At 35.7% G+C, this 24,766-nt stretch overlaps 1 protein-coding gene across 19 annotated transcripts in view; it reads left to right on the top strand.

Annotated features, from left to right (window-relative positions):
* Positions 1-24,766, top strand: part of ZEB1 (zinc finger E-box binding homeobox 1) — a 180,819-nt gene that overhangs the window by 14,937 nt on the left and 141,116 nt on the right. Inside the window, exon 1 of one of the 19 annotated variants that reach the window (XM_070255212.1) lies at positions 12,135-12,363. The exons of the other annotated variants lie outside the window; for them this stretch is intronic. Within the exon in view, the coding sequence (XP_070111313.1) occupies positions 12,267-12,363 (97 nt within the window). The 5' untranslated portion in view covers positions 12,135-12,266. Of the gene's footprint in view, positions 1-12,134; positions 12,364-24,766 lie in introns of those variants that run through there. 19 annotated transcript variants of the gene reach the window in all.

Below are 24,766 nucleotides of genomic sequence, written 5' to 3'. Positions count from 1 at the left end.
TTATTGCTACTAGATAATTTTCCAGATTGTTTCTGGCACTTATTAATGGTTCTGTGTAGAGCTCCATCTTGTGAACCTGTCATGTGTGCTTTGATAGCAGTTCTCTACCAGCGATATTTCATAAAGTACAATTAGATGGTCCTTGCCATTCTTTCAGCTGGCCTGATCCAGTCCCTGCTTGCCTGTGATAAATGAGGCTAATAAGTGAGCTGGCTATTTTATTGTCTACATTGAAAGAACTAGGCATCTCTAAAACTTTCAGCTTCTAAATAAAATAAAACTTTATTTACCTGAATGTTCCTCATTCAAAATAGCTGTAGGCCTGGTATATGTGTTTCTTATCGAACAAAAAAAATTCAAGCTTTTTTTGAAAGTTACGCTGTATGCTACAAGATAGATTAAAACTATTGCCTTTTTTAGACCAAGTGCTGGGGAAACACACTTTATCATGTTTCAACTGCTAAGTTAATGATTCTTATGTAAAAAAATAGCCTTATTTGTATATCAGATTTCTAAATATTTCACGTGACCTAATTTATATGTTAATTAAGGGGCTTTTGTGCTGTTTGTGTTATATGCTGTTTGTTTTTTAATCAGAACTTCAAAACTTAACTAACCTCATTTTACTAGTATTCATTTATACCTTATTAAAAGCTTAACTTGCCTTATGTACCACATATGACAACGGTAAAACTTAATTTTTATAAAATGCTATAGACTTTTAACTTTTATCATGTTAGATTAATTTTTTGATGGGGTGCATCCTCATCTTTTTTTTTCCATAATAGATAGGTATGCGGTTTTACTGTACCAACTTAAAAAATAGTTTAGGGCTGTAAGGCAGATCTGACAATCCATTCTTTGACTTTGAATATATGATTCAGCATATGGGGACAGAGGCAAGGTGTTAGCTGTTTGAAGGTTTCACAGCCACACTAACCCCCATCTTGCTCATGTTCACCTGAGTTGTAAAGAGCCTGGGGATTGCCCTTTGTCCTTACTGTGTTTGGTTGAGTCAGCAGTCAGGTAACAGTAGTGGTCCTACTTCCACTATTATGTTCTCTGAGTTTCTGGTCACCATAGTCTCACAGATGAGGAAAGCGGTTGCAGATGGAAGATCTAAGATGTAAGAAGGATAAGAACACAGGAAATGGTAAATATAGGTAGGTACAGACAAACACTGTACAAAGCTTAGAAGGAGGGTAAAATTATTGATTACCTATAGACTTTGGTAAGTTATGTATTCATGTTAAAATTTCTGAGATAAGGAATAAAAATCTAGAAATAGTGTGTATATCTTCCAAACTACTAGAGAGGGAAATAGAATGAGAAAAAATAATCTAAATAAAACACAAGGAAGGGGGCTGGCCTGGTGTTGTAGTGGTTAAATTTGTGCGCTCTGCTTGGGCGGCCTGGGGTTCACCAGTTCGGATCACAAGTGCCGACCTATGCACTGCTTCTGAGGCCATGCTATGGCAGGGGTCCCACAGATAAAGTAGAGGAAGATGGGCACAGATTGTTAGCTCAGGGCCAATCTTCCTCAAAAAAAAAAAAAACAGACAAGGAAAGAGAAGAAAAACATAGAAAATAGATGATTAGTAGAAAGCACAAAATAAGATAGTAGTGATAAATGCAGCTATATTAGTAATTACAGTGTATATAAATTGACAAAATGCCCCAGTTAACAGAAGCTGTCAGATTGGATAAAATAATAAAATCTAGTTACATGCTCTTTACAAGAAATATAGCTTTAAAAAGATATAGAAAACTTGAAAATAAAAAGAGTGAAAAAAGATATGCCTGATAATACTTACTAAAGAAAGATTGTGTTGTGTGGCTATATTGACATCATGTAAAGTTGACTTTGGGGGGGGGAAAACTATCCTAAAGAGTGAGGGTCACTAAATAATGATAAAATAGTAGAAGGAATGATAATTTTAAATTGGTATGTACTTGATAATATACTTTCAAAATATAGTATTCAGAAAATAGATAAGACCACAGAAGAAATAGGCAAATCTATCAGCATTGTGAGTTATTTAAAATAATCTTTCCTAATAAATGTTGCTGCAAGCAGAGAAAAATCAACAAAAATATAGAAGATTTTAGTAACAGCATTTACAAGCTTGCTGTACTGGACAGTTATGGAACACTACATCTCAGAATTCTTTTAAAAATTCTTTAAAAAATTCTTTTAAAGCACACAAGGAACATTTACAAAATTCGGTAACATTCTGGTCTGATACAGCCAGCTCTAACAAATTTCAGTGGACTGGTATCATGTTACATTCTCTGTTTACAGTGTCATTAACTCTAAGCAATACCATAATTTCCCTATATGTTTGGAAATTAAGATGTATTATTTACAAATAATTTGTGGGTCAGAGGAAAACTTGTAAGGTATATGAGAAAATATTTATAATTTAACAATAAAATACTGTAAATTGGAACTTGTGTGATATAGCTAAAGTGATACTTTATGGAAATTTATAGACCTTAATACTTACATTACGGGAATAAATGCTGAAAAATAATAATTGCATTCTTAAGAATTAAAATAAAAATAAAAGAATGCTCCACCAATTAAAGTAAAAAGGAAATAAAAATAAATTAATGAAATATAAAACAAAGGTAAATCAGAGAGGAAACAATACAGCTAAGAATATATTATTTAAAAAGATTAATAAAATTGAAAACTGCTGACAAGATTAATCAAGGGAAAAGAGAAGTCACAAAGCAGTATCTGGAATGAAAAAGGGGATGTTACTACACATGTTTCAGGAATGGTTATCTTTATGCTAATATAGTTGAAAGCTTACATCAAATGAACAAAGTCCTAGAAAAATACAGCTCTTATTGGTTTGAGAAAGAATGGATAATTGATTAGTCTTAAAATATAAAGGAAAAATATTCTCACAAAGAAAACTAACAGCTCCACACAGATTGCTAGCAAGTTCTACAAAGCATCCAAGGGATAATAGCAAGATAGTCATTAAGGAAACTTGATCTATAGTGGCAGTAGGATTGCCAGTTAGTGGAGACAGGATGCCTCTTTCAGTAGTTAGGGTAGTTGGTTAATTAAATGGAAAAAATTGAGTTGAACCACTACCTCATGTTATTTAGAGAAATCAGGCTGGATTATAGATCTGAATCTACAGGTAAGGGAAGGGTATAGTTAAGGTAAAACTATAACAATTTCTAAAGAAATAGAGTAGAATGTTTTCATGACTAAATAAGATAAAAATACATAAAACATAGAGCAACAGATTGGCAAATATGACTATATCAAAATTAATAATTTCTTTTTGCCAGTAGATACCATAAAGACAGTGGGGATTAGTATTCAGCACGTATAAAGATCTGCCACACAGTGAAATAAAGACAAACAACAGAAAACTGGGCAAAGATCTTGAATATGCTCTTCATAAAAGAATAAAATTTTTTGGCCAATAAGCGTAATATAAGATATTCAGCCTCATGAGTAATCAGGGAAATGCGTATTAAAACCACAATGAGAAGACATTTTGCACCTCCTAGATTTCAAAAATTAAGAGCCAAATGGTGTTGCTGTTTGTGTGAATATGGAGTAGCTGGAGCACTTAGTCAGTGCTGGTGGCAATGTTAATTGACATGTCCACTAGAAAATAATTTATCATCAGTAAATAAAGTTGAAGATGCACATACACTATGATCCAATATCTCCATTCCTAAATGTGTCTTAGAGAAGCCTGTATACAGAGATATCAGGTGATGTATATAGCTGTCTATACAGTACTGTTCATAATAACATGACAACTACAAAAATCTCAAATATCTGTCAACAGTAGGGATGACCAGAGGTATATTCTTACAGGGGAATGCTCTACAGTGCTGAAAATGAATGAATTATACCTATGCTCAACAACTGGGATCATGTCAGGAATACAATGTTGGAACAAAACAAATCGCAGAAGAATATACAGCATGGTTCCATTTATATAAAATTCAAGAACATACAAAATGAAGTAATACATTGTTTAGGGATACAAAATATAGTACAACTCTAAAGGGAATGGCAAATAGAAGATTTAAGGATGAATGAATAAAACATGAGTTTGGGGAGAGACACATAGTAGGTGTAAGAGGTATGGGTAAAGTTTTCTCTTTTTTAAAAAATACTGGATGGTGAGTATTCAAATATTTATTCTTTATACCTTAAATTTATTTTATAGAATTATTTATTTCATATTTAATATTAATAATTACTGATAACTAATGACAGTTACTAATAATCAATATTCTGTTGAAAATAGTAACTGGAAAAAGAAAAGTGAATCATTTTGGGGAGAGTGCAGTATTTGCTATGTATTTCCTATGTATGTATATTTAATCTTTGCGAATTCTCAAACATAGTCAGTTTTCTTTGGATATCCTTAGTTTTTTAATACTATCTTTGTATTTAATGGAGCATAATAATTTCTACCCCTGGTTGTGAGATACTCCAAATTTATTCATTTATTTCAAGGGGTACAGATGATGTTAATTCTTTCACATTTTTCTAAGCACTAAATTTACACGTTTTTCTACTTTCATATGTTTTCTGTTTATTGACCATATTTTAAGAAGTTTGAGAAAGGCACTGTCTTACCTTATTTTTTCTAACTTAAAACATATATGATGTCTTTTATTCTTACAGTTGTATATGTGGATATAACATTTTCTTTCAGGATATTACCGTTTTGTTTTATTTATTTAGCAAACAGTAGTGTTTATGCGTCAAGCACTATTCTAAGCATTTAAAAAATATTAACTCATGTAATCTGCATTAAAACCTATGAGGAAGATATTGTTACCCTCATTTTATTGGTAAGGAAACTGAGGCACAGAGAGGTGGTTGCCTAAGGTCACATAGCTGTAAGTGGAGCCTGTATTCAAACTTAATTAGCCTGGCTCCATACTGTGCATTTAACTACTAAGCTATAAAGACAATGTGAAGTAAATCTCCACGGGGAATATGCCATCTTTTTCAATATTCTTTAATAAATAGGGTACTATTTTGGAAGGTTGCCAGCATATTGTCAGACTATGATGAAATGATTATATAAATCCCTTTCTTTTTTCTAAGAATGTAAAAGGTAGTATTAGTAAATAATGTCTTTCTAGACATTGCTTAAATTTACTGAGTGAAATTTGTCTCCATACATTCATGACATGAGAAAAGTAGATAGATGAAAGTACCTGTTCATCTAGTTGCAGATATGATCATATGCATAAATGTGTTAGTGACCTTTCTTCTTCTGAAGATGAGTTGATGGAGTTATAATTTAAAATCAAAAAGTTTAACATAGCTTGTATCAACTAGGGAAAGCAGTATTTGATTTGGGGATGTTGACATTTTACTTTTGGGAAATTCTTATAGTAAAATAGACTGTGACTAGAGAATATGGGGTAATTGTGATTGGTGAAGATGCTAGTAGTAATATTTGAAAGTGAGGCACCAGGATTAAAGAGAGAAGAAGCAGATAAAATTTTTTTTTTTTTTTTTTGGTGAGGAAGCTTGTTCCTTAGCTTACATCTGTTACCAGTCTTCCTCCTGTGCCAGTCTTCCTCCATTTTGTATATGGGATGCCACCACAGCATGGCTCGATGAGTGGTGCCTAGGTATACACCCAGGATCCAAACCTGGGAACCCCCTGCTGCAAGGCAGAGCAAGTGAACTTAACCACTATGGCCACGGGGCTGAGTTGCAGACAGATTCTTTAGAGCAATGGTTCTTTACCCATTGAGGGTCACACTCTTGAGAATTTGATGTTGGCTTCCAGAAATTTCCGTATAAAATCAGAAGTTTTTTAACTGCATGAAAGTCTTCCCATGAGTCAACCCTAGACCCAGTTCCCATTTAGAGCCTTTACTGTAGCGCTTCCTCAGCCGCCTCATCCTGTAGCTCTGTGCTCATGATGGACGTTGTCTCTAAGAATTGCAGCTTTCCTTTGTGTTGCTTTTTGTTAGCTACTTCAAATAGCTTAATTTTCAGTGACACATGGTTTTATCAGGCAAAACACATGACTGTTATTGGTTTTTCCTTTAGAGTTGAAGCTATGTATATACCCTAAATTCACGTTCAGAGATTCTTCAAAAAGACAATATTTCCTACTTAAGTTACTTGAGTGGCCTGTTTTTATTGTAAGATTAAGCACATATGTAGCATATGGTAAGCAGTGACTTACTTCTAAATAAGAAGGAAAGCCCTTGCAGTGGAATAAGGACATTTAATTTTTAAGACCACATATAAGACCACGTACAGCAATTTATAGCTCTGACCATCAGATAATTTGGGATGTTCACAAAGAATTCTGGGTAATTATGACAGTGTCTCATCCACATCTGGTATTTGTTTTGCTCACTTCTCTACTGGGGAGACTAGATCATAGTAATATATGGTATTTTATAGTATTTTAGATTAATCCGTTGCAACACAGCACAGGAAAGTAAATTATACCCCATCAGATTTTGGGATATAACCTTCATAAAATGTTTCCCAGAAAGTGAGAAATATTTCTTGATTATGTCTTTTAAATTAATGCAAAAGGGCTAAGTTACTCCATAATTTATTTGTATATGTTAATTTAAGGACCATAGGAATTTGCATGAAGTTTTTTCCCTTTAATAATTGGGTCAAATGAGTCCTCTTGGATGATTATATTATTTAATCTCTGGCTTCAAGTCTCCATGTTGTTACTCCCTTCCCCTACCAAGCACATCCTGCTTTTGGCACAGCATATCTTTCTTTCAGATGTCAAAACACTTAGGGATACATTCTATAAATTATTAACTTACACTTTTGGTACAGACTTGAAACCAGTTGGAGGATAAACTACAGCAATTTCAGTCTGGTTTTTGTTGAATGGAGCTGCAGCTAATCTTTAAGACCCATTGATAACATTTTAGTAATAGCACTTGATATTCAGAAAAGAAAAATAAGTCACCTAGCTTTTCATTTTCAGTTTTATATAATTTTACAGCTTGGTACTTGATGGTTTACCTGCTATTCTTGGTATGAGATGAGATAGTATAATGTAACAAACATTTAATGATTGCCCACTGTGTTGCAGGCACGGTGCTAATTGCAAGGGATACATTGATGGATAAAGCTGCGGTTCTGCGCTTACAGAGCTCGCAGTCAGATGATGGATGGAGTCACAAAAAAAGATACTTGTAATACAGTCACTATAATATGGAGAAATGGAAAGAATGGCCAAAGAAAGCATTACAGAAAGAGATAATGTCTGAACTGAATATTAAAGGATCAGAGAGAGAGAGAGAGAGTGTGTGTGTGTGTGTATGTGTATATGAGAATTGAGGTGAGGGGGACAGAGGAGAGTGGGAGCAGAGGACCGTGTGTGTGTGTGTGTGTATGTGAGAGAATTGAGGTGAGGGGGACAGAAGAGAATGGGGACAGAGGACCATCCTGGGGAGAACAGGCACAGGCACATTGGTTAGAAACACCATGACGCGTTCTGGAAGTACAAGCAGATGTGTATTGGTAGGAGTGTGAATAAGGGATGGAGAGTGATGGAGAGGTATAGAACCAGATCATGGAAAGTTTTTTATGCTGTTTTTAGGAGCTCAAACTTCATCTCTTATTCTGTGCTTTGGGAAGCCATTGAAGAGTTTTAAGCAGGGGCCTGATTTGATTATAGTTAAGTTTAATAAGTTACTTTGGTAGCTGTTGTGGATGAGAAATTTGAACAGAAAAAGTTTGGAGGCAGGGAGACCATTTGGGAAGTAGTTGGCCTAATGAGAGCTGATGAAGGCCTAAACTCGGGCTGTGTTAATAGAAATGGAGAAGAGGGAACAGAGTTCAGACTCAGCATTTGTTGTTGGTAAATGAGAAATTCAGTAGGACTTGATGCTTGGAAATGGCCGGGGGGAGAAGAAAACAAGTTTAACTCCACAGTTTCTAGCTGGGGCGACTGCATAGATGGTGATGACATCAAACAGGATACGTGAGCAGAATACATGAGTAAGGATCAATGTAGAAGCTAAGGAAGTCAGTTTTGGATATTTTAAGTTGGAGATGGTAGTAAAATAACCAGTCGGGGGTGTCTAACAAGGCAATTGACTTTTTGAATCTGATGCTGTGGGATGTGACTGGGGCTCCTGGGCTGGAAAAATCAGTATGTAAAGAGGTGATTGAAACCGCAGGACCATATAGGGAGTGTATGTGGGCTGAGGAGAAAAAAAAAGAGGGCAGAAGACAGGATCTTGGGGAGCATCAGTGTTTCAGAGTCAAGAAGAGAAAAAAGAAGGCCTACAAAGTTGAGAAGGAACTAACCAAGAACAAATGAAATAATCAGTGAGCTGACCTGTGTATCCTACTGAGACTGGAAGCTACACATTTTCGATGGAACAAATCAATATGGTTGTGATTTCCTTAGATGTCCTCTCTAGCCTAAGTGAGTGATGGAGATCAGAATGTAGCATTAATCTAGGCTTGAGGTTTTACCAGGCTGGGCCAGTGAAAAGTTATGAGTTTAGGGAAACTAATGTGTTGAAGTTAGAGCAGTTTAGATGATCAGCTGTGGCAAATGTTGCATGTTATATGCTGTGCATTATTCTTTATGTCTATTAACTCATTTAATCCTCATAACAATGGCGGAAGATTACAGAAGATTCTAGAATGTAAATTCCATGAGGGCAGGGAAGTATGTTTGTTGTCTGTTGTATTTTCGGTGCCTGACATGTATAATGGGCTCAAATACTTGTTGAGTAAAGTGAATATGAAGTGAATATGAAGTAGGTATTATTATTCCCAGTTTACAGGTGTGGACACTGGGCAAGGAGAGATTAAGAAATTTATGCTATTTAGTGGCAGAGCTAGTAGGGAAGGAAGTGAGCCCAGGAGAGGGAGCTGATGAAAAATTGAGGGACTCTAAGACTGCAGATCTCCATGAAGTGTGGTAGAAACGAAGGTGTGAGACACAGAAGAGGAGGAGGTATGGTCAGAGAGTAAAATGTTACAGTTTACAATTTTTTAAGGTGGAGTTGTTCTGGGCGATGACCGAGGGTCAAGTCTTAGGAATGGAATGGAGATGAGGATTTTCATTGTTGAAGCTCTGTGGGCATCGGTGTAGATATTGACAGATATTGACAGATTCTAAGATCATAATAGAAGTTTGGATAGAGGGGAAGATTATGATGCGGTCCTCAATAAATGAGCTATGATGTGGAGATGTATAGATGAGGAACGATAGGGAGTGGACTGGATGAATGTCATTTTCTTTCTTTAAGTCCCAGCTTTTTAACAAAGGTTGAGGTTAGATCTGGTTTGCTGAAAAGACAGGAATAAACTGGGTTTGCTGAACATGATTTCTTTTTCCGTCCTGGATATGGATAGTCTTGTTGGAAAGCTTCAAAAGTACTCAATATAAATGCAAGAATTTTAAATTTTGCCTGATATTCCAGCTGTACTTAAGGTATAAATTCTTAAATGTTACGCTTCTCCCCTGCAAAAAAATCTACCTCCTTTTTTTTATATAGCAGTAGGGAAAAAGTTTTGTTTGTAGCAGCACAGCTCACCTATTTTGTTTGGTAGCTGTTGAGTACACATCCCAAGGATGATAAGAAGGAAACACACTTGCTCTTTGAAGCCTTCAGCCGCTGCCCTGTGTTGCCATGTGTTCCTGGTTCCCTGGCTGACCTGTTTATCTGTCCTCCCCCCCAAGTCTCTTTTTGAATGCTTTTGTTTCAAGATGCTTTTGAGAGCTTTATTTCTGCATTACATTGTGTCACAGAAAAAAGTAAAGCTCATTTTAGCCCTAAATTATAGTTAACATTTTAAGTTGAATTTTTAGAATGTTTCAGTAACCTAAGCAATCAATCCTGGTTCATTTTTAGAGGATTATTTAATCTGATATTTTATTTGATTTAAAATGTTCTAATTTCTTTTCAGATATTTTGATAGCATTGTAATTTCTGTCCTGAATATTTCCCTTCAGAAAAAATGTAAAAATCAAGTAATTTATTATAAGATTGTGTTAAACCTAAAATTTCATTATTTATCATATCAATTGAAAGCATAGCTTTTGATTTATGGAATTTTTCATTTTGTGGTTGTGTAATTATGCCCACTTATCCTTTTGTTTGTGTGTGTGTGTGTCTTTCCCACAAATGAGTATCACCCTATGAATCCCTCTCAGGAAATTCAAAGTTAATCATACATGTTTATATAATTAAAAGGTTGGAGGAGATGATTTCCAAAGGTGCCTTTTAGAGATCTGTACTATGATTTTGTGGGTCTCTCTGCTCTGCCCGCTTTAGATCTTAGCAAGTGGCAGCTGAAATACTGCTACATGACCTTTGACACAGAACCCGTGAGTGCCCCAAGTATGACTTCACTTTCACCGCCTTCTTTGTAAACCTAAATGCTTGTCAAATCAGATGTGCGTTTAGATCTTTTTACTGAATGTGCCTTGAGGAGGAGAACAAAGCTTGGGGTCAGGTTGGTGAAATCTCCGCATTTATCTTTTTCTATAATCGAGGTTTGTTGGGGGATGGGGTGATGACAGTTCCTTCTGAAGAGAAAGCCTGTAGGTGGACTTGCTGTCTTCTCCACGCTCTTCCTTGCAGCCTCACTGGCCCGCTGGTTTCCATATGTTAACGTAAAACAGGCTAGGTGGGTTGCTGGTTGGTGTTTGTGCTTCCCATTTGATCCAAGTACCTCTGTGATTTAATAGGCACGTAAACTGACAAATTAAATCAAGGCAGTATATTGGAAGTATGTCACTTTTCCTTTATCAATAAACTGGATTATATTGCCTCACAGTAGTTAATATGATAAGAAGTTTTTCATGTGTTCAAGTGTGTGTATAGTATATATCAAGAGATCATTTGTGTGTTTTTCTGTGTAAATTTTTGTAAATCTGGTAATTTTGCCAATTTATCAACTCTTAAGTATAACATACTTAAATATACTTATTTAATATTTAAATAGTATTTTAATTTTACAATAATGAAAACTGAAAATTCTTGAATCTTATTTATTTCAACTTTCTGATTTATGTTCTGGTAATCAGTTTGAAAATTAGGAATATGCTTAGGCTCATGTGACTTAGAAGCAGAAGCTACTGTGTCCTTACTGGGTGTAGTGCCTGAGAAGCTGCAAGCAGTCAGGAGTTGTTAACATATGGGAAAGTTGTAGGGGACCCTGTGACAGAAGAACTACTAGTTACCTTTGCAGTTTGTTCCCTGTAGTTCAGCCACCTTATTTCAGAAGAAAGACTTTGTTCAGTGACTTGTGGAAGTCTCTGACCTTCCTACAAACACGAATTATGGGACATTTCTTGCTCACTTGGGTATTTCAAATAGTTCAGGCTTATTTCTAGGACCTGGGTAGTTGTTTTTCAAGAAGACTTAATAGCAGAGACTTAGCAGCAGAAGCATATGAGAGTTGTTGCCATACAGAAACCTTAGACCCAAAATAAAGGTAGAACGATGTGAGTTTAGTACTTAAATTTGAATGAGCAATACCTTTTCTGAGATGTTTTATCAGTTACCCTTAACAATTTACTTAAATTTTATGGGTTTGGAAGTAATAATATTTCTTTTGGCAAAAATAAATAAATTGAACTTCTGTATATCCATTTTCTTTTCTCTTTTTGAGGTGGGTAAAACGTTCTAATGTTCTTCTCTATTATGTCTGTATAAGTCAAGAACAGACCACTTGTTGAGGAGAGTACTGAAATAGTAACTAAAATAGAAAAAATCCCGTTAGAAAAAAAATGTTTTTATCACTGTCTTTTTATCTGGTTATTCTTTATTGTGTAAAGGGAGCTCAGTAAATCTTGTCAACTTACACATAAGACCTATTTCTGTCTTAGAGGGATAACTGTACATGCTCAGTGATGCCAATGGTCACATCTTTCTCTGTAGATTGCAGAATAAATAAATGTTATCAGACCTTTGAGTCTTAAATAGTATGCATATCCTTTGCCTATTTTTCTGCATGCCTGTTTATGATAGATGCACAAAATATCTTTCCATCCTCAGACAATACTTCTGCTAATTCAGCCTTTTCTTTGGGGTTGAGATTAGACAAGATTCAGATTTTTAAGAGTGTGAGTTTTTCTTTTTTTTTTTTTTTTGAGGAAGATCAGCCCTGAACTAACATGTGCTACCAACCTTCCTCTTTTTGCTGAGGAAGACTGGCCCTGAGGTAACATCCATGTCCATCTTCCTCTACTTTGTACGTGGGATGCCTACCACAGCATGGCTTGCCAAGCAGTGCCATGTCCACACCCGGGATCCGAACCGGCAAACCCAGGACCACTGAAGCAGAATGCGTGCACTTAGCTGCTGCGCCACCGGGCTGGCCAGCCCCAGAGTGTGAGTTTTGAAAGGCCTCTCTAAGTGTCAAGGATTGTTGGAGCTTTGATAAGTGAGATTTAGTGCTTTGAAAGAGAACTTGGAAAAAAAATTCTCAAAATACTTGGAAGGTATTTATCCCAATTCTTCTAAGTAAATGCAGTTCAGCTTTGGATAAGGAGGATCTTGAGGTTTTATTTGGGGTTTAGGAAACTCGTTTTATTTCCACTCTAAAGTGATTATCAGGGCAGGTCTTTATCCCCTATAAAGTCCCCCTAAAGAAAAGAAAAGGAATTGTGCAATGCCAATTTTAAAAAATTAAAGCAAATATATTTCTTAGAGAAAGATAATTCTCTCTTTCCCATAATCTCTTCTTTAAAATAAGATTCCTCTCTTATTTCTGTCAGTCTTAATGTAATAGAATGTTGCTCAATGAAGAGCTAAGGATTCATTTGGTTGCAAACATTCGTTTTGCATACGTTCATGAGTTGTTTAACTTGTCCGCCTCCACACACTCACCCTACCACTTAATACAGGACAATCCCTTTTATAAAACTATGTACTTTATATAACTCTCGTAAACACTTCAAATTGCACTGTTACAGTTCTTTTAGTGGATATACCATCTCTTCTTATTATTGGATGTATGTTATTAAAACAGTTTTTTCATATTATAAATACATGACATGATTATTTGTATATAAAGCTTGTCTGACAGTTTATTCTAGGTTTGAGTCCTAGGAGTAGAATTATTGGGCAAACCCTTTTAAGCTTCACGGTACCTATTGCTAAAGTACTTTACAGAAGGCTTTATCAATTTATACTCTCCATTGTGAATTCCGGGATGTTTTTGGGAGGTTGATGAGGACATGTAGCAGACAGCACCAGATGGTCCCTGGAGATGTGGCTTGCAGTCTCTGCTATGCCACATGCTAATTGTAGATATCTGGGTTAATAACATAACTTGTGTGGACCTCGGTTTCCTCACCATAAACTTAGGCAAATTCTTGGTACTGTCTCAGTTCTAATTCTGGTTCTGTTTGAAAAAGGGTTTAAACAAGGAGGATCAGTGCTGATCTCTTACCAAGTGATTTGTCTGGAAGGAAGGCTGAAGCAAGGAGAATCAAAGGTACCTAGAGGAGGGAGGAAGCTAGCTAAATGAACAAGACATCTGGTTTACTCTTTGGGTATTTTATCTGAAGAAAATAGAGTCCAGTCAAATTATGTCACATAGAAGCTTCTGTTGAGACTTAAGGATTTTCAAACAGTTTTAAATAGAGAGTGAAAGTATAAGGAGTCATATACGTAACTTTTCAAAAAAAGTTGTATTCTCTGTGGGTTATAGGTTACACATGACTCAGTCTAAGGAAAAAAGAGTTTGTTAAAGATTCAGACATTTACTCAAAAGGCAAAGTATTTTCATATTTTTTGACTAAATTGTGTTGTGGTTAGAAAGAGGCAAAAATTCTGCATCATCTCAAATGTGTAAGAAAAGGTGACCTGGGCGTAGATTAAACCTGGTTATTTCTCTTTTCAAGAAGCAAATACCTTATCTCTGCCTTCATTCAGAGAAGACTTCATCTCAATTAATCATTTAGGCGACCAGACGTCGCTAGTGGTTGTGAGAGAGACCTGACTCTGGTCTGTCTGTGCTTGTCAAGAGCCAGGGCCACCTTCCAGAGGCCGATGTGAAATCCATCTTAATGGCACCATATCTCCAGGGTAGAAAGGCTTTCTTGGACCAGTTTAAGATATTTAACTATTAAACAGACACAAATAATAGTAATAATAAAAAGGTTGGTAAATGAGCATTTTTGTAATTAGCTTCCTAAATTAAGAATAGCAAAAAATAGTTTGTTATTCCTAATATCCTGTGATGGAAGTTATTAGCTGATTTTTTTGTTTAAAAAATTGACACCTTTGGTCTGATTTATAAAATTTATAAATTAGAAATGTAAAGTGTATAAAATATAATTTACAGTGTTAACAATGTTTTCAAGTAGGAAAAAATTGAAAGTTTGCTGAATACTGATAGTTTTTAAACTTTATTAGTCTTTGAGTTTACTATTTGGAGTTCCCTAATAGATTGTTAGAGTTAGAAATAGTGAGTTCACTGCTTAACTGAATAAATAATTCATATGGCACAAAAGCGGCTTTTTCTTTTTCTCCAGTTTCTTTCCCCCCATTATATTCACTTTCTCTCTTTTAAAAGGATCCTTTACAGCCAGAGAGTAACTTTGTGTGAATGTGCAAGAGCTTAGGCATAGTTGCACCCTCAGTGTTAAATTAGTATCTGGGGTCACCTAAGAAAATGAAGAATCTGTCTTAAATGTATACTCTCCGGTAGCAACTGAAAAGACATCTAGTCGTTTTCAATTGTTCGATCTTACCTTATGGTAAAGTTGCCTTGGGAATTTCTTTTAGCAAAGCAATTTTTCATTTTGGATATAGTATCTTTCACAATGTCTGCCTCAAAACAAAATTGGGTTTTAAAATTGAGTAAAATCATTGAATTTCTTCTAGTTTTTCAGAAACGTTTTTACTGTGTTAAATGATATTGTCAGAGTTAGTGTGGTTAAACATGAGAACTTTTCTTGTTCTTTACATGGTATTAGAATTTTTTATTTTTCTAATTATGAAGATTATATTAAATACTTATGTGAAACTCCACTTTTTCTACCTTTTGTTACAGCACCAAAGTAGGAATTATGCCAGATTATTTTCTCTCTGCTCTTTAAGTCGTATGAGACTCAGTGTTTTATTGGATCAAAGCAATTGTCTCTCTAGCCCAGTAATCTCTTTGACAATGACACCACTGGAGATGATGATGATCTTTCATAAATCAACTGCATCCTTACTTTTTGTAATAAATTAGGATCTGCTTTCCTTAAGAGATTATCTAAAACTATTTCTTGAAATTAGTGTGTATCCAGCACATTTCATGGTGTAACAATACTTTTACATTTATGTAACAAATTTAAAGTAAGACACTAGATTGTAATCCAGATTTCTATCAACTGGGAATATTTATGAGTCGATATTTTGCTGCTTCTCCAGCGTACTGATACTTCACCAATATAATATTTATCCTTGAAGAAGTTTTTAGATGAGGTAAACTATTATGTTTAGTATAATTTAGTGTTGTGTATTTTACTGTGTGTTATTCTTCAAATGACAGTAATCTATAATATATAGGCTAATAAATCTGATCTAGATGCTCTCTTTTGCTGTAACCAAACTATGCTGTTACCTATTTGCCTGTTTTGAGCTTCAAGTGATGCCGTCTTATTTTCTTACTTTAAGACTTAGTGATTCAGTCAATATTAACCTTATCCATAAATAGTCACTGTGAGTTTTTGACACTTTGTGGTTTTAAGTGCTGAACCATGTTTTTTTTTTATCTAAACCAAGCGTAACCCTTAGTAATTCTTAAAACTTAGCTTTTACTCTGGTTTTTCACAATTCTCTTTCAGTAGTCACAGAAACCAAATATTTTTGGTTTTTATTGGTCTTTTCAGTGCTGACACTGGTATTGCTGAAATACATTTCTAAGGAGGACAGTGAATATTTCACTTACCAATTGCTGCATAACAAACCACCCTAAGGTTTAGTGGCTTAAAACAACTGTAATTTATTATTTCTCATCATTTTGAGGGTTGACTGGGTGAGACTTCTGTGTCCTGTGGCCTAGGTTGGGGTGCTAGGAAGGCAGGACAGTCCAGCAGTCCAAAGTGGCCTCACTCACGTAATTGGCAATGGACACAGGTTGCCGGCTGGGAGCACAGCTGGGGCTGGCCCGGGGGTCCTTGGTTCGTAAGTGTGTTTCCCTGTGAGGGTACCTGGGCTTCCTCACGGTGTGTTAGCCGGACTCCAAGAAGGAACGCTCCCAAGGCAAAGGCAGAAGCTGCAGCTCTTCTAGGGCCTGATTCTGGTCTCCCCAGAGTCTCTTCTGCCCATTCTGTTAGTCAGAACAAACCACAAGACCAGCCCAGATCAAGGGGAGAGAAAACACTGCGGCTTCACTTCCTGATGGGGTAGATCACACTGTAAAGGAGTAAATGGGATGAGATACATTGTTGCAGCATCTTTAGAAACTCAAACTACCACAGGGAAATAGCATTTTTTGCTGAATGTAGATGTTTGACCACATTTCACAAACTGGCATAGTTAGGCACATGAGGATTCGAATGCTGACTGTACACTCGACTCACTTAAAAGCTATCAGCTGTTATTTTCTCAGCTGTGTCATAGTAATGCCAGCCTCATGGATGATTTGGCCGTTAAATGAGATGATTTATTTGAAAGTACACAGCATAGTGCTGGAGATTTGGTTACTTCCCTCCCCTCCCTTTCCTATGTGTTTCATGTTTGATTAATATATATATATGTGATGATAGTACTTAAAAGTATGTTTTTAATTACAAATCATAATTCCTCTAAAGTTTTATCAGGCATTTTGACAGTTCCAATCTGAATAATATAATAGTCTTATAATCTATAGGTCTTCTAATCTAGACATCTACCTCATGCAAAAATTTTTTGTGTGTTGCTCTATATAGGCTGTTTACAATATAGTGAGCTGTTGGTTGGTAAAAATGTTTAAACAGGTTGGCTGACTTTTTTTATTTATCGTAGTTTTGCATTCTACTCTGTCTTCCATTTTCCAGAAAAGTCTTGTGACTTTCCTAAGCGATCTTCTTAGGTCATCTTCCAAAAGTTGTTTATGATATAATTTATCATCTGATCTAACTTGCCATAGGAATTAACAAACTGAGTCAGAGAAAGAAGTATGAAGAGATATGTAATTGTCCAATTGTCATTTATAAGGAGAGGGCTAGAGATAGGATATTTTCTTCATTTAAAAAGCATAGTACTGGGTGCTGGCCCCGTGGCCTAGTGGTTAAGTTTGGTGCACTCCGCTTGGGCAGCCCTTGTTCGGATCCCAGACATGAACCTACACCACTAGTCAGCTCTGCTGTAGCAGTGACCCACATACAAAAATAGAAGAAGATTGGCACAGATGTTAGTTCAGGGCTAATCTTCCTCAAGCGAAAAAAAAGAAAGAAGGAGTATTGGCAACAGATGTTAGTTCAAGGCCAATCTTCCTCAGAAAAAGAAAAAAAAAAAAGGAAAAAAGCATGGTACTTACAGTCAAATGTTTGATTCTGTTTGAGTCAGCTGTTGTTTATTCTAGTCTCAGTAATCGCCAGTGCCACCAACCTGTCATGTCATTATGGAGTTTTGGTCACCAGGTAAGCCAGTCATAGAAAACCAGCATTACTTTAGAAAAATAAATGAAAGCACATGTCATGCTTTGCTCTTGAAGATTAGACTGAAGAGGATATTGATTTGGCTTTAAACAATATCTACAAAGACAAAACCAAATAAAATAATTACATTAAACATAACAGACAATTGAAAGAATGGAAACAGACATGAGAAAGAATTTTGGATAGTAACGATTATATATTAGAATAGGTTTCCCAAGAGAATGTTTTAAGGAATTGAATATGTCACAGTGTTATGGATTATGTGGGAAATGCTGAAAGTAAGAATAGGGAAAAAGAAGTGGAGTTAGTCAAGTCTGTTTGAAAGTTATGGGGAATGTTTCATTCCTCTAAAAAAAATCAGTGACATTGGAATCCTGTTTCATCTTATTTTTATGCATTGACTTTATAAGTGATTTTGGGAAGAAGGCTTTAAGGTTATGTAAAGCAGGGTTTTTTGTACACAGCACACAATGGGCACTTTAAAATTACCTATCTGTATATCACTTACTTGGCAGAGCATGTTCATGCATATTACTGTATGTTCTTGATTCTAAGAGATCCTCAATTGTAAAACACATCCATCAATTTAGTAACTTTTTCCCTCTCTTTTTGGGAAAATCAAACACATTTCTTAGGGGAGGGAGGAGCACTCTATCTAAGGATTATTCTGAATTACTTTTATCCATTGGCATTGTAGCCACATGCTGCTCTTGCATTTTTAAAATTCATAGCATAATTCTGAGGCATATCTAGGAATTACTTTGGCTTTGTTTCTATTTCCTGTTCAATTAAACTTGTAGCTTTGTTCTTTTACTAATTCTATTACATGTCACTAGAAGTTAAGTAACTTCGCTTGGAATTCATCCAGAACAATGTAACAGACAGGGGTTTGGTGCCCGTTCAGAATTATTACTTAGTGAACCTTCACTAGACGCAGATTAGCCACATGTCACAGGCGGTTCTGCACACGGAATAACTTTCTGTTTCAGTGCTGCGTTATAGTGATCTTTAGAAAGACATTTCAAGAGGTAATTATGGTTTTAACATTAAGTTAAAACTCAACTGTATATGATTCTGTTAATGCAGGTAACTGAAATGACAGATAAAGGTATATTCTTAGTCATGTCTAAGTTCACACCTGGATAGGCAGTGACAAGATATTATAAGATGTGTAATGAATGGCAACCTTCTTTGGAGATCTACTGTAAGACTACTCTTGATTTGAAAAATGTTAAAGTGAAAAAAATATGCGTTTTAGAGTTGAGAAAATAGACTGTTTTTTTGCCTCCCAATGACTACATAGGGAAAACAGAGCAGACGTTGGATAGTGTTCTTATTAAGTGTAACATATTATTAAGGTAAAGAATTTGAATGTTTGAGACTCAAGGTCACTCAATAAATAGTAAATCTGGAATTACAAACCAGGTCTTTGAGACTTTCAGATATGTATACTGTCTACTGTACTATGCTACCTTTTCAACAATCCAAAGCTCTGGATTAACTTCAGTCTAATGAGATTCATTCATTCACCAAATATTTGTTAAATGTTGTTATTGTTTGCCAGGCATTATGTTAAGTGATATTGTAAGACAGTAAACAAGACAGTTAAGATCTGTGTCCTCATGAAACCCAACAACTTTGGAAAAGACTGAAACTAAACAAATAATTACATCTGAGATGAACATTAAAGGAGAAATTACAGCGTGATATAAGAGTATATAACAGGCAAACCTAACCTGGCCAGGAATGGTGGGGCAGTGTTGATGGTCAAGTCAGAGAAGGGCAAGAGAAATAACTTTTGAGCTAAGAAGGAAAGAAGCAGTATGAATCAAAGAGCACTGCAGGTAGCAGAAATAGCATGTACAAAAGCAAAAGGAAGAACTGAAAGGCTTTCAGTGTGGCTAAGCATTGAGAAGAGGGAGAAATAAAGCTGGAGAGAGATGCAGGAGAAATCTGTGATCTTGTTCAGGATTTTGGCCTTTATCCTAAAGGATATTGGGAAGCCATGAAAAGGTTTTAAGCAGAGGTGTGACATGACTAAATTTTCATTGGAAAGACTGCAGTGAATGTGGACACCTGTTGTTAGAAGCTGTTTCTGTAGACCAGGTTGGAGATAATGGACACAGCAGTTGAGTTGGAGAGAAGGGGATAGATTTGAAATTTGAGAGGTAGACAAAGCCTAGGGATTTGACATAAATATAAAACTAGTATTGCTAGTGTTCCATCTGTAGAATTCGGTTGCAAGATCATCTCTAGAATCCTTTCAGTAACTTGTGCTTAGTGTTAGGAAGTGACTATATTATAGAGTATAATTTAGAAAGCATTGTTCCATAAAAAATAACTTGTGAATTGAGCTGGTTGCTGCTGTTGTTTGTTTGATTCCATTATATAATATAGGGAGAACTTATTTTCAAAAGAGAATTTGGCATCTTAATTTATATGGTGCAGCATGTAAGTAATTTCGTACATGCTGATGCATGATGCATGATGTCTACACGTATAGGGCATGTTATTTTGTTCACACCACTTATTAATCAATGTCAGATTTGAAAGGTGATTGAGTATTTAGGATTTTCCTGTTCTTGGTTGATTGGTTGAAACTTAGATGGGGAATTTAAACCATTTTACTTCAAATAGCATTCTATTAAGGAACACGTTTTCCTTATTATAATAAGAATGTATTGGTTCTAGAAACAGGCTCCTGGTTAAATTAGAAGATTCAAGAGGAAAAGGTTTTAGAAGCATATGTCCCTGAATGCCTTATGAATTACTTTATTTTCTTAACCAACAGTGTTTTTTGTTTATTTATGGCTATTATTAGTCTGTTGTATCAGAGATAGCATAGTCAGTTATCTGTAAGGGCTTTGATTATGAAGAATTAAGCCATTTAGGGAAATAATATGGACACTGGGATTCTAGAGAATTTATGCTTGTCTAAGTGGAGAAGGGGACAGCTAATAATTCTGTTCTACCTGATTGTGGCCCTGTGATTGCTGCCAAAGTTTTCACTTTTTCAAAAGGATCCCAAAATACAGATTTTTATGTGAGTTGGTGACTAATTCAAATGTTTTAAAAACACTCTGACCATCACTACAGGGCAAAGTATGCCCATGGAATATATTTAGCACACAGGCCTCCTTTTTACAGCCTCTGCTTCATAGAGGTCTTCAATCACTATATAAAGCTAAAAGATCAAAATAATTTTTAAAAGGCAAATAAATGTCAAAAGAAAGAAGAAAGAAAGGGACAAAAGGAAGAAGAAACGAGATATTTTTTCTAAGTACAAAACTAAACATCTAGATTGCATTTTTAATTTAAACTTCATTCAAACAGGAATTCACTGTCCCCAGAATAATTTTTATATTCTTCAGAGCATACTTCTAGCAACTTCAATTCTCTGAATGTACACAACTGGAAACTCAGAGTGGAATGGGAGTGTGTAGGGTGGAGGGAGCTAATGAGCTATAGATGATAGTCTAGTGGCTCTGTCTTCAACAGTTGGGAGTAAAGTACAGCAGAAACTAGACACAGTTGATATCAGAGAGAAATTAGAGAGTAAGAACATAGCAATCTGAGTGTATCATGGATCCATGAAGGTGTTACTGTATTAAAAGCATAATTTGACTTTTATATTAATGATGAAGACGTCAGATTGTTTGGTACACTCTGATGTTTTAAATACTCCCCTCCCAATTACACATATAATATACAATCGTTGTAGGCAATTAAGAAAATATAGAAAAATAATATATAGCACCTTTCTTTAAAAGCCAGGAAGAGGTAAAATAGATTTTATAATTTTCTAAAAGCATTTAAATAGATCTTGGCACTTATTAATTTCCTAATAGCTAATTAGTTTCCAAATTAGTCTAATTTTGGCTTACATAAAATGAATATTAATTGGCTCACATAAGAAAGTACCAGAAGTAAGACATACATTAAGGTTAGTTAAGCCAATGGCTCGGGGCCAGCCCGGTGACGCAGCAGTTAAGTGCGCACGTTCCACTTCTCAGCGGACTGGGGTTTGCCAGTTTGGATCCTGGGTGTGGACATGGAACCACTTGGCAAAAGCCATGCTGTGGTAGGTGTCCCACATATAAAGTAGAGGAAGATGGGCTTAGATGTTAGCTCAGAACCAGTCTTCCTCAGCAAAAAGAGGAGGATTGGCAGCAGTTAGCTCAGGGCTAATCTTCCTCAAAAACAAAAAAAACCCAGTGGCTCAGTGATGCCTTCAAGGACTCAAAAGTTTGTCTTTGTACTCTACTTTTTCTCCTCACTGTGGCCTTTCTGCCAACACTGTAATTACCGAATGGCTGCCAACTGCAATCAGGTTTATGTTTCCTCCTTCAGATCCAAAGGGAGAAGAATTAACTTCTCCTAGCCTTCTCATGAGCAATTTAGTTTGTTTTTTTTTTTCCATAAGCAGTTGCCCTCCACCCCCACCCTCAGCTTTCTTCTCATTGGTCTCAATTTGTCTAATTCTGAAATATCTAAACTAATCATTGGCAAGGGGGAATGGATTTACCATAATAATGGATTAGGCTACTTGTGATCTACCCTTGTAGCTCAGGGTTAGTCAGCTTCCCCTGAGGCACACTGACTACTAGGAGAGATGTGGATATAGAAATCAAATCATGGATCATTAGGAAGGAGGAAGCTTTGGATAGGCTCTCAGCATGGTCCGCTACAGGTGCATTAAGGAGTAGGTATTATCTGAAATGTTTACTTACGTGAAACAGCCTCTCAAGCTTCGCCTCTCAAGCCAGGGAAGTGTGAGGTGAGTCCCTGGAGAATCTGCCCTCTGTCTCCTGTGTTCTAGCACCCTCATTAGCAAAAGTTTACAGCTTCTAAATTGAAGATTTTTTCCTAAAAATTCTTGTCACTCGACACCTCTCTGTAGAATAAACTATGTGGGTCATAAATGGAACAAAGTTAGTTTAGGAAAATAACATTTCCTTAAATAAGCTTTATTTATTTTTTATTTTTGCTGAGGAAGATTTGCCGTAAGCTAACATCTGTGCCAAACTTCTTCTATTTTGTATGTGAGCCAGAAAGTGATGTGGGTCTGAGCCTGGGAACTGAACCCCGGCTGCCGGAGTGGAGCGTGCTAAACTTAACCACTAGGCCACTGGAGCTGGCCAAACTTTATTTTTTGTAAATGTATATTCTTCTTCTCTTCAGAGGATTTTTTTGTACCATAATCTCTGTAGTAATACCAATAGTGTCATCATTGTTATCTGACTATAAAGATGAAGTAATTTATGGGATTACTTACAAAGCAAAAATAATTATTTTTAAAGATTTAAAAATCTTTGTGTAGAAAGCAATAATTATATATTTTAAGTACCTGTCATTTTGACTAATATTTAACCAGTTGACCGTATAGCTCATTTCTTTCAGTTTTCAGATTTCTAAGTATTAGCCAGGTATTTTAGTATCTGGGTCACATAGTCATTACAAACAAATCTAGGCCAGAATGGTTCATGCTTCTCAGATGCCAGCTTAGTTTTCTATTTGACCATGCTCTGACTTTTCATTATTTGATTCCCTTTCAATTAAACTTTGTTTACTTATTTTTGCACAGTGTTATGTTAGTTCTTTGTATAAAACTGGTCTTCCTGTGTGTTTTCCCCTAAATCAAGGTAACAGAGCAAATAAATCACTAAGCGCTTAGCTGCTGTGTTTTAGAATTGTTGCTGTACAAAGGGTCACACGTGTTGCCTTCCCTACTGCAGTGCTGATTATTGTGTGAAACCTGGTTTAAAATGCTGGAGAAACTGTATTTTGGCACAGGAGCTGTAACATTTCTTAGAGATTCAACATGTATGTAATTGGGTATTGAGAACCTGAAAATTCCTAAAGTCCCTATGAAAATTTTAAATGTAGACTTGTTCCATCTTGTCATAGTAGATGATAGAGCCTTTTTCTGCAAGTAAAGTGAGAAGTCTTAAGTGTTATGATACAGAGATAAGGGAAGGGGGAGGGAGGGAGGAGAGGAGGAAATTGGAACAGCAAAAATTTCAACTTCATTTCTGAAGTAGTGTAGGCTGTAAAATTCTATTTTGAAATACTTTTTTAACTTTGAAAGGGATAGAGTTTACTGGCAGCTTGTGTTAATACAGAGCCCATAGTTTTTCTTTTCTTACAATTAAGAGGTTTATACCTTTTGGAATTTCTAATATTTTTTTCCACTAAATTTATAATGCTTGGTTTCGCACTACTGTGTCCTGCTTTGAAAGTATAAAATGATAGTGTGTATACTTCTTGAAGTTGTCTAGATAAATTAATAATTTATTCATCTAGTATCATTGGGTGTTCAATTAATAAAGTTTCTGCATAATAAATGCTTACCTTCTTTGATTGCTAGAACATTTCATCTCAATGATTCTTATAAAATATCTTAGAAAGCCTTATGTAGTTTAATGATTCTGGATTGTTGATGAATATTTGTTATTATAGTGTCTTCAGGGGCTACTGAGGTATGTCATATAGGGCCATTCATCCTTACGAGAAACAAGAGTCAATAACGGTCATTGCTTTGAGTTTTTGTAAATAGTGCTTCTATTTTTCAAAGTTTGATATTAATTTATGAGTAGTCCTGTAATGCACAGAAGGGCATCTGTGAATAAAGTAAGAGACAGAAGGTTCTTAATAGGTTTGAAGAGCACTTCAGTGAGCAAAGTACTTGGACTTTATGATGTTTACTTTTATGTCCCTTAGTGCCTCCCCTCCACCCCACGAGCCCACCCTGATGCCTGAGCCATATTTTCAAGCATGGTACTTGGCAGTGTTCCAGATAGTTATTTTAAGAAGGATGGGCTAGATAAACAGTGATGGGGCTGATAACTGGGTCATTTCATAGCTCTGGAATCTGTCGTAAGTTCACAGCTGTGAAATGGGCATGCTATAGCTATCTCTCAGGGTTTTGAGTGAGCAGTAAAAATAATGGATTTTAAATCTGGTGTAGGAGATATTTTAACAAATGCCAGTTCCCTTTCCCTATGTTTTAAGATGTTACCCACTTACTTTGAACATGACATATAGTATGATACTATAAGGATTGATGAGATGGTATCCCTAAAATATGGTAGCTGTAAGATCTCTGTGATTATTCAGAAATTGTATATGACAATATTTTTGATTAATTTGGTTGA

Source organism: Equus caballus, chromosome 29, assembly GCF_041296265.1.
Source record: "Equus caballus isolate H_3958 breed thoroughbred chromosome 29, TB-T2T, whole genome shotgun sequence".
Taxonomy (NCBI): Eukaryota; Metazoa; Chordata; class Mammalia; order Perissodactyla; family Equidae; genus Equus; species Equus caballus.
The sequence above is the reverse complement of the archived record's forward strand: the minus strand, read 5'-3'. Positions and strand labels throughout refer to the sequence as shown.